General features: G+C 44.9%; 1 protein-coding gene across 5 annotated transcripts in view; it reads left to right on the top strand.

The window, feature by feature from the left end:
• ubtfl (upstream binding transcription factor, like) overlaps positions 1-10,867 on the top strand; it is an 11,881-nt gene extending 1,014 nt beyond the window's left edge. Inside the window, exons 2-20 of one of the 5 annotated variants that reach the window (XM_054627449.1) lie at positions 3,219-3,307; positions 3,409-3,584; positions 3,779-3,862; positions 3,948-4,103; positions 4,199-4,263; positions 4,457-4,577; positions 5,034-5,144; positions 5,229-5,356; positions 5,621-5,762; positions 5,837-5,878; positions 6,011-6,115; positions 6,659-6,817; positions 6,928-7,038; positions 7,402-7,481; positions 7,816-8,005; positions 8,102-8,149; positions 8,818-8,955; positions 9,524-9,619; positions 10,468-10,867. In XM_054627449.1, the coding sequence (XP_054483424.1) occupies positions 3,244-3,307; positions 3,409-3,584; positions 3,779-3,862; positions 3,948-4,103; positions 4,199-4,263; positions 4,457-4,577; positions 5,034-5,144; positions 5,229-5,356; positions 5,621-5,762; positions 5,837-5,878; positions 6,011-6,115; positions 6,659-6,817; positions 6,928-7,038; positions 7,402-7,481; positions 7,816-8,005; positions 8,102-8,149; positions 8,818-8,955; positions 9,524-9,619; positions 10,468-10,533 (2,082 nt within the window). In that variant the 5' untranslated portion in view covers positions 3,219-3,243 and the 3' untranslated portion in view covers positions 10,534-10,867. Of the gene's footprint in view, positions 1-3,218; positions 3,308-3,408; positions 3,585-3,778; positions 3,863-3,947; positions 4,104-4,198; positions 4,264-4,456; positions 4,578-5,033; positions 5,145-5,228; positions 5,357-5,620; positions 5,763-5,836; positions 5,879-6,010; positions 6,116-6,634; positions 6,818-6,927; positions 7,057-7,401; positions 7,482-7,815; positions 8,006-8,101; positions 8,150-8,817; positions 8,956-9,523; positions 9,620-10,467 lie in introns of all 5 variants that reach the window. The other 4 variants (XM_054627441.1, XM_054627440.1, XM_054627438.1 and 1 more) reach the window with 4 other exon arrangements.
• The last annotated feature ends 10 nt before the right edge of the window (positions 10,868-10,877 follow it).

Raw genomic sequence — 10,877 nt, 5'->3', positions numbered from 1 at the left:
GGTTCATATCTCTATATTGTTACATTGTTACATTGGTTCATATCTCTATATTGTTACATTGTTACATTGGTTCATATCTCTATATTGTTACATTGGTTCATATCTCTATATTGTTACATTGTTACATTGGTTCATATCTCTATATTGTTACATTGTTACATTGGTTCATATCTCTATATTGTTACATTGTTACATTGGTTCATATCTCTATATTGTTACATTGTTACATTGGTTCATATCTCTATACATTGGTTCATATCTCTATTGTTACATTGGTTCTATATTGTTACATTGTTACATTGGTTCATATCTCTATATTGTTACATTGGTTCATATCTCTATATTGTTACATTGTTACATTGGTTCATATCTCTATATTGTTACATTGGTTCATATCTCTATATTGTTACATTGTTACACTGGTTCATATCTCTATATTGTTACATTGTTACATTGGTTCATATCTCTATATTGTTACATTGGTTCATATCTCTATATTGTTACATTGGTTCATATCTCTATATTGTTACATTGGTTCATATCATATTGTTACATTGGTTCATATCTCTATATTGTTACATTGTTACATTGGTTCATATCTCTATATTGTTACATTGGTTCATATCTCTATATTGTTACATTGTTACATTGGTTCATATCTCTATATTGTTACATTGGTTCATATCTCTATATTGGTACATTGGTTCATATCTCTATATTGTTACATTGGTTCATATCTCTATATTGTTACATTGTTACATTGGTTCATATCTCTATATTGTTACATTGTTACATTGGTTCATATCTCTATATTGTTACATTGGTTCATATCTCTATATTGTTACATTGGTTCATATCTCTATATTGTTACATTGGTTCATATCATTGGTTCATATCTCTATATTGTTACATTGGTTCATATCTCTATATTGTTACATTGTTACATTGGTTCATTGTTACATTGGTTCATATCTCTATATTGTTACATTGTTACATTGGTTCATATCTCTATATTGTTACATTGTTACATTGGTTCATATCTCTATATTGTTACATTGGTTCATATCTCTATATTGTTACATTGGTTCATATATCTGTTATATTGTTACATTGGTTCATATCTCTATATTGTTACATTGTTACATTGGTTCATATCTCTATATTGTTACATTGGTTCATATCTCTATATTGTTACATTGTTACATTGGTTCATATCTCTATATTGTTACATTGTTACATTGGTTCATATCTCTATATTGTTACATTGGTTCATATCTCTATATTGTTACATTGGTTCATCTCTATCTTGTTACTTGGTTCATTGTTACATTGGTTCATATCTCTATATTGTTACATTGTTACATTGGTTCATATCTCTATATTGTTACATTGTTACATTGGTTCATATCTCTATATTGTTACATTGGTTCATATCTCTATATTGTTACATTGTTACATTGGTTCATATCTCTATATTGTTACATTGGTTCATATCTCTATATTGTTACATTGGTTCATATCTCTATATCATTGTTACATTGGTTCATTGGTTCATATCTCTATATTGTTACATTGTTACATTGGTTCATATCTCTATATTGTTACATTGGTTCATATCTCTATATTGTTACATTGGTTCATATCTCTACATTGTTACATTGGTTCATCTCTATATTGTTACATTGTTACATTGGTTCATATCTCTATATTGTTAAATTGGTTCATATCTCTATATTGTTACATTGGTTCATATCTCTACATTGTTACATTGGTTCATCTCTATATTGTTACATTGTTACATTGGTTCATATCTCTATATTGGTACATTGGTTCATATCTCTATATTGGTACATTGGTTCATATCTCTATATTGGTACATTGTTACATTGGTTCATATCTCTATATTGTTACATTGTTACATTGGTTCATATCTCTATATTGTTACATTGGTTCATATCTCTATATTGGTACATTGGTTCATATCTCTATATTGTTACAGTGGTTCATATCTCTATATTGTTACAGTGGTTCATATCTCTATATTGTTACATTGGTTCATATCTCTATATTGGTACATTGTTACATTGGTTCATATCTCTATATTGTTACATTGGTTCATATCTCTATATTGTTACATTGGTTCATATCTCTATATTGTTACATTGGTTCATATCTCTATATTGGTACATTGGTTCATATCTCTATATTGGTACATTGGTTCTGGTTCTGCTGCACGTGTCAGATGTTTGTGTTTGTTCTCCGTGTTGACCTAAAATGGTTCATGTGGTTCATGTGCGGGGCGGAAGCTGCGTGTGAGTGCTGCCGGGGGACGGACGCCATTAGCGGGCAGCTGGAGCTCAGAGAGCCGAGCACCGAGAGCAGAGAGCAGAGCAGAGAGCAGAGAGCCGAGCACGGCAGGTCCTCCTGCAGAACCTCCGGAGGTTCTCCAGAGGTTCTCCGGGTTCTCCGGAGGCGGTGGTTCCGGGTCAGTGCTGTTCCGGGGGAGCACCGGGGAGCCTCCGGACCAACGCAGGGCTGCAGGTGAGGCTGCGTGGAGCCGCCCGTGCACGTGTGTCACGGGGATGCGCACCGCAGCGTGCGGGGGATCCTAATGGTCGGATTCTTGGATGGAGTTTGGCGGAAGTTTGTCACCTCGGCCGGTCAGTCAGTCCGGACAGGCGGGGATGAGAGGCCCCGGTGATCAGGATGGGTTTATAGTAATAATGATCATGAATCTATTATTAGTAATAATATTTATATCTAACAGTCTAATATCTAATAAACCATTTAATATAATGACGTCACTAACGACTCAAGTTCCCCTGACTAGCTTTAACCACACAGCCATGATGCTCCCATGACAACCATCCATCTCCATGACAACCACTGATGATGCTCCCATGACAACCACTGATGAAGACCTGATTCAGCTGAAAGCAAGATTGTGGCCCTTTAGTTAACTGTGTGTGTGTGTGTGTGTGTGTGTGTGTGTGTGTGTGTGTGTGTGTGTGTGTGTGTGTGTGTGTGTGTGTGTGTGTGTGTGTGTGTGTGTGTGTCTGTCTGTCTGTCTGTGTGTGTGTGTGTGTGTGTGTGTGTGTCTGTCTCTGTGTGTGTCTCTGTGTGTGTGTGTGTGTGTGTGTGTGTGTGTGTGTGTCTCTGTTTGTGTGTGTGTGTGTCTCTGTGTGTGTGTGTGTGTGTGTGTGTGTGTGTGTGTGCAGACGGACTGCTCTCCGTCGTCGCTGCATGATGAACGGCAGCAGCAGCAGCGTCTCGGCAGCTCAGAGCTCCAGGATCAAAAATGAACCAGGTAACCTTTTAGTGACCTTTGACCTGCTGTGACATCATCAACACCTGAGGCCTCACCTGGCTGCAGCTCACGCGTGTGCGTGTGTGTGCGTGTGTGTGCAGACGAGTGGACGAAGGAGGACTGTCTGACTCTGCTGGAGAGGATCCGCGCTCTGCTGCCGGACACCGACGGCATGAAGTATAAAACCACGGAGTCGCACTTCGACTGGGAGAAAGTTTGTTTCGGCAGCTTCACCGGAGAAATGTGCCGGCAGAAATGGCAGAGAGTTTCCACTGAGGTGAGAACGTTTCCTTATGAAGATGTCATGTGAGCAGAATGAACATAAACGAGTAACAACACATTGATCGTAGAAGAGAACATCGTCTGCGTATGACATCAGCTCATGAACGAATCATTACCGTCTCCGGCCTTTTAGCAAGGCGCTCCTCATATCGTGATGTGTTCAATGACCACAGTGTTGTTGTGTTTCAGGTCCGTAAGTACAGAACGATGACGGAGCTCCTCGTAGACGCCATGGAGTTCGTAAAGAATCCGTACAAAGGAAAGAAGCTGAAGGTGAGTCAGGCTCTTCTGACCAGTGGTGAAGATCCACATGTGGGCGGACTGAGGTCATCTGACCTTTGACCTCATGTTCCAACAGACTCATCCGGATTTCCCCAAAAAACCTCTGACTCCGTACTTCCGCTTCTTCATGGAGAAACGAGCCAAATACGCCAAAATCCACCCGGAGATGAGCAACCTGGACCTGACCAAGATCCTGTCCAAGAAGTACAAGGAGCTGCCCGACAAGAAGAAGGTCTGGACCTGATCCCTGATCAGCGTTTCGTCATGGTAATCCGGCTGCTGCTCCTGTTTTTAAATAACTACTATCTGGTCTTCTCTTCACTGCAGCAAAAGTACATCACAGAGTTTCAGCGGGAGAAAGAAGAGTTTGAGAAGAACATGGCTCGATTCAAGTGAGTCTGAACCAACAGCTGACGGCTAACGAGCCGACCGGCAGCGTCAGACTCTGTGACAACACGTTTAGTGTGTGGTGTTTGGATTGTTGAGCATGTAGCGTGTGGCATTAAGCATGTAGCATTAAGCATGTAGCATTAAGCAGCGTGTAGCATTAAGCGTGTAGCGTGGCTAACGTCAGCTGACCTGCAGGGAGGAACATCCAGAACTGATTGAAGAAAGGAAGAAGTCCGACCTGCCGGAGAAACCTAAAACTCCTCAACAGCTGTGGTACAACCACGAGAAGAAGACCTACCTGAAGCTGCACCCGGAGGTACACACACACACACACACACACACACACACACACACACACGTACACACGTACACACACACAGACACACACGTACACACACACACACACACACACACACACGTACACGTACGTACACACACACACACACGTACACACACACACACACACACGTACACACACACACACACACACACACACACGTACACACACACAGACACACACACACACACACACACACACACACACGTACACACACACACACACACACACACACACACACACACACACACACACACACACACACACGTACACACACACACACACACACACACACACACACACACGTACACACACACACACACACACACACACACGTACACACACACACACACACGTACACATACGTACACACACACACACACACACACACACACACACAGTTGAAGGTCAGCTGAGGCTGTTTGTTGTCTGTAGGTGAGTCAGAAGGAGCTGAAGGAGGCTCTGAGGAGACAGTGGTCCCAACTGTCTGACAAGAGGAGACTCAAGTGGATCAGCAAGGCCCTGGAGCTCCAGAAAGACTACGAGGTACCAGACCAGACTGATCCAGTCTTTATCCAGTTCACTGTCGGTAGCAGGTCCTAATAATGGTGTGTGTGTGTGTGTGTGTAGGGCAGTATGAGAGCATACCATGACGCTCATCCAGATGTGACCTCTGATGATCACGTTCGGTCCGTCCTCACTAAAGCAGAGAGACAGCTGAAGGACAAATTTGATGGACGGCCGACAAAACCACCACCGTGAGTCTAAATATACTCCTTCACTTATAAACCAATAACAACGGTGACCAGGGTACAAAACAGGGTACTAAGGAGTTCAAAACAGGGTACTAAGGAGTTCAAAACAGGGTACTAACGAGTTCCAAACAGGGTACTAACGAGTTCAAAACAGGGTACTAACTAGTATAAAACCAGGGTACTAACAAGTATAAAACCAGGGTACCAACAAGCTCACAGTGTGTACTGTCGGCAGTAAACGGGCTAACATGTGTGTACTTTGGCTAGTAACGGGTACTCTCTGTACTGTGCCGAGCTGATGGTGAACATGAAGGACGTCCCCAGCACAGAGCGGATGGTGCTCTGCAGTAAACAGTGGAAGATGATGACGCAGAAGGAGAAGGACATGTTTCAGAAACGCTGCGAGCAGGTCGGTATCAGCACGCCGCCGTCCGTCTGACTCTAAGTGAGAGCCGCTCTCACTTCCTGTTTGTGTTTCATCAGAGGAAGAAGCAGTACGACGTGGACCTGCAGAGGTTTCTGGAGGTACGCCAACACCAACGCTGTTTGAGTTCATAGTCTGTCTCTGTGGAGTTCCAAACACTCCAAAGAATAAAAGATTCAATAAACATCAGAAACCCGCCGGCTCGTCTTCATAAACTGGACTTTGTGTTTCAGAGTCTTCCGGACGAGGAGCGAGACCGAGTCATGGGCGAGGAAAAACTGGGAGGGGCCAGAGGGGGCGTGGGCGCCAGCCCGCACAGAGCCAAGTCTCCGGCCAAGGTCAGGACCTTCTTCTTCTCTGCTCCGAAACACTCACACAGCCAGCAACCACGCTAACGTCGGCCCGGGTAGCTGGTAGCTGTTAACGTTAGCTGTTAACGTTAGCTGGTAGCTTTTAATGTTAGCTTTTAACGTTAGCTGTTAACGTTAGCTGGTGGCTGGTAGCTGTTAGCGTTATTATAATACATCGTTAAAACTATTAATGCCCCAAAAGTGATGAATCAAAGCAAATATTTCGATAACAACACAATCGATCTATTTGTTTTGGATTCTTTTAAGTAAAGTATCTTGAGGCTGCATGAGAAGGTTTAATGTCAACGCTGTGCTGAAGGTCTGGATTAGAACAAAACCCCTCTGTGGCCTGTTTGTGTTTCTCTAAACCAATCACAGTCTACTTCCTGTTACTCAGAATACTTCCTGCTAGTACTTCCTGTGTAGCGGAGACGCTCCACCAGGAGTTGACTCCCTCTGAGCAGCGTTGGCGTCCTGACCTTTGATCCCTGTAAACTCCGCCCTCAGGTGGTGTCTCTCCTCTCACCCCAGGAGCGCTGTCGGGAGGCGGAGCCAGAGACGTGGACGCCTGCAGGACAACCACGAGAGCGGCGGGACAGGAAGAAGACGGTGAAGCTTCCTGAGACGCCAAAAACCGCCGAGGAGATGTGGCAGCACAGCGTGATGGGAGACTACCTGGCTAAATACAGAGTGAGCAGTACTCTGATCAGTACTCTGATCAGTATTACAAACGAGTGCAGCTGCTTCACAGTAAAAGTACTCGTTGAGTGAAACCTTGTGTCATGTGACTTCCTGTGCAGAGCGACCGGAGGAAGGCTCAGACTGCCATCGAGGCGGCCTGGAGGTCGATGGAGAAGAAGGAGAAGATTCCCTGGATCAAGAAGGCGGCGGAGGACCAGAAGCGTTACGAGGTTCAGTACCAACCTGTGGTCAGTGAGACAGACAGACAGACAGACAGACAGACAGACAGACAGACAGACAGACAGACAGACAGACAGACTCCTCCTCCTGCTGAGGCTGCAGCCAATTAGAAACATGTGTTCAGTCTTCTCACCAACTGTTTTCTGGTCCAAAGCTGTCACAAGATCAGGATGTATTTCTCACACACACACACACACACACACACACACTCACACTCACACGCACGCACGCACGCGCACACACACACACACACACACACACACTCACACTCACACACACACACACACGCACGCACGCACGCGCACACACACACACACTCTCTCTGATAGGTCCTGGTCTCTGTTGTCCTGCAGAGGGAGCTGTTGGAGATGAGGAGTCCACCAGCTGCTCAGAGGAAACCCAAGTTTGATGGAGAACCAAAGAAACCTCCAGTGTGAGTGTGACTGCAGCACGTGATGCGTTCATGGACACAGAGGGCGATGAAGTGATGTTAGATCAGATGACATTATGGAACAGGATTTAAACCAATCAATGAATAGATAGATAGATGAATATTCACATTGTCCACGTGGAACCGGCTTCTTTCATTCAGAAACAAGTAGAGTACACTTCAGTGTCCAACAGGACAGAGTACTGAAAGTTACTGAATGTACCTGAATGTAACAAATTAGTTTACTGTTCAGCTCAAGCGTGAACGTTTCTTCTAGAAGGTTTAAAGAGTGTGAAGCCTGTACTAAGCTCCTCCCCCCGCTGCTCCCGTCCAATAGGAGCGGCTACCAGATGTTCTCCCAGGAGCTGCTGACCAACGGGGAGCTGAACCACTTCAGCCTGAAGGAGCGCATGGTGGAGATCGGGAAGAGGTGGCACAAACTGAGCCAGAGTCAGAAGGACAAGTACAAGAAGATGGTGGAGGAGCAGCAGGGGGAGTACAAGGCCGAGCTGGAGGACTGGGTCCAGGTAACTCCCACTATGTAACCAGTAAAGATGATCACTGGTTCTCTGAGAAGGTCCAGTTCAACCCTTAAAGCTCTGACGTGTCCTCCTTCTGTCCAGTCTCTGTCTCCTCAGGACCAGGCCGTCTACAAAGAGTTCTCCTCCTCGGTGAGTCCACTCTGTCCTCCTTCTGGTCTGACCGTGACCCAACATGTTCATGTTCAGGCCTCTGTGCTGCCGAGAACCGGTTCTGCTGCATGTTGTTCCTCATCTGTCCGCTAGTTAGCATGCTAGCTCCTCATCTGTTGATGCCAGTGTTCCTGTGAGGAGAGTGAGTGAGGAAGCAGGACGTTGTTAGATAAGACTCATTAACTCTCTACGACTCCTGATGGTTAGAGTCTTAAGACCTGGACTCAGTCCTCCACGGTCTGTGAGTCTCTTTAGTTGATGTGGAGGTTAGCGCGCTACAACGTCACAGCGTACAGCAGGTCATTAGTTAAAACAGGGTTACCTAGTCATCGCTGCACGGGCTGTGACAAACACAGCATAGCATGTAGCCACCTGGTGGACAGTACAGGTAACTGCAGAGCACAGAAAGTCAAAGGAATAACCTCAATAACTAGAACACATAATACACGTATAGATCATACATACAGCCAAGAAGTAACTCTCTGTCCTATCAGTGTCTGTGTACAATCCTGATGCTTTATTAATCTACTATTGTAGAAAAACACTGAAAACATTTGAAGCTGACCTGATTATGAGATACAGGACTTATAGGAGACGTTAGCTTCTAGCAGCATGAAGCTAACGGCTTTGTTTGTTTGTTCCATCAGAAGCGTCGCAGCACCGCTAAAGCTCGCAGCAGTCCAGGAGCTAAAGTCCGGGTGACGGCCAAGGGGAAGGCGGCCGGATCGAGAGCCGCCACGCAACCGGTCGGGGTCGCCAAGAGGGCCATGGCGTACCGAGCCAAGGTAACACGCTACACCACCCTACAACACGCTACATGCTACACCACCCTACAACACGCTACATGCTACCCCACCCTACAACACGCTACATGCTACACCACCCTACAACACGCTACATGCTACAACACGCTACACCACCCTACTACATGCTACACCACCCTACAACACGCTACATGCTACACCACCCTACAACACGCTACATGCTACACCACCCTACATGCTACACCACCCTGCTACATGCTACCCCACCCTACAACAGGCTACATGCTACACCACCCAAAACACGCTACATGCTACACCACCCTACTACATGCTACACCACCCTACAAGCTACACCACCCTACAACACGCTACATGCTACACCACCCTACAACACGCTACACCACCCAAAACACGCGACACCACCCTACAACATGCTACAACACAAACTACGTATTTTTATTTCCCCTGCGTTACTGATATTTTTATTTTATTGATTGTCTGATTAATAAGTTGATCGGCGTGGACATTTCCGCCCTCGGTGCGGTCTGTCAGGGTTTGTGCTGTAAAGCAGCGTCTCTCTGTCTTCCAGCAGGACATGTCCGACTCGACGGAGAAGAGCGACTCCTCCGACTCTGATGAAGACGATGAGACGTCAGGAAGCACAGACAGTGAGGAAGATGATGAGGTGAAACACAAACACATTAAGGGATACACATTAAGGGTTACACAAGAAGGGTTACATAAACATTAAGGGATACACAAGAAGGGTTACTTACACATTAAGGGTTACATATTAAGGGTTACATACACATTAAGGGTTACATATTAAGGGTTACACATTAAGGGTTACATACACATTAAGGGTTACATATTAAGGGTTACACATTAAGGGTTACACACACATTAAGGGTTACATATTAAGGGTTACACACACATTAAGGGTTACACATTAAGGGTTACACACACATTAAGGGTTACATATTAAGGGTTACACACACATTAAGGGTTACACATTAAGGGTTACACACACATTAAGGGTTACACATTAAGGGTTACATACACATTAAGGGTTACATATTAAGGGTTACACATTAAGGGTTACATACACATTAAGGGTTACATATTAAGGGTTACACATTAAGGGTTACATACACATTAAGGGTTACATATTAAGGGTTACACATTAAGGGTTACATACACATTAAGGGTTACACATTAAGGGTTACACACACATTAAGGGTTTTTATCAGCTGAGGTCTTTAAGGTGCTGGATACCGACCTGTTGCCTCTGAACGTCTCAACGCCGCAATAGCTATGCTAACAGTGTTGACCTGTTTCCATGACGATGTTATTGATCAGATATTAAGGGTGTGAATGTTGTATATTGTACCGTTAATGGTTATGGTATGTTAAGGCCTTTAAAACACTTAATACATGAGTCATTTCTTCCCACAATCACCATGGCAACCAGCTGATGCCTAACAGCAGCATCCCAGAATGTTGTTGGTGAACTTTGACCTTTTTGTCCCTCAGAACGATGACGAGGATGATGATGATCAGAGCTCCTCAGAGGAATCCAGTGACTCGGACTCGGACTAGCTCCGCCCCCTTCCCCTCATTGGAGAGGACAGGCTGTGCAGGCCACGCCTCCTCACACGCTAGTCATCCAGGCGGACCAATGAGAGCGGGTGACTTCATACGGGGTCATGCTGGCCCCTCCCTCTGAAGGGGGCGTGGCCTGAGGGAGTGTTTTGTTACTCGTTTGTTGGTTTTTAATCTGATGAACGTTTGGACGAGTTCTTTTTTTCTGTTTTTTCTGAGCAACGGTGGGGCGGAGCCTATTGGTCTGTTACCGCTGAGGGAGGAGCCAGTGTTCAGCCTCCAATCAGCTGCCTGAGAAAATTATTAACAAATAAATGCACTTTTTCTCATTCCTGTTGTCC

Source organism: Anoplopoma fimbria, chromosome 3 (genome assembly GCF_027596085.1).
Source record: "Anoplopoma fimbria isolate UVic2021 breed Golden Eagle Sablefish chromosome 3, Afim_UVic_2022, whole genome shotgun sequence".
NCBI lineage: Eukaryota > Metazoa > Chordata > Actinopteri > Perciformes > Anoplopomatidae > Anoplopoma > Anoplopoma fimbria.
This window is presented reverse-complemented; position numbering and strand designations above follow the sequence as displayed.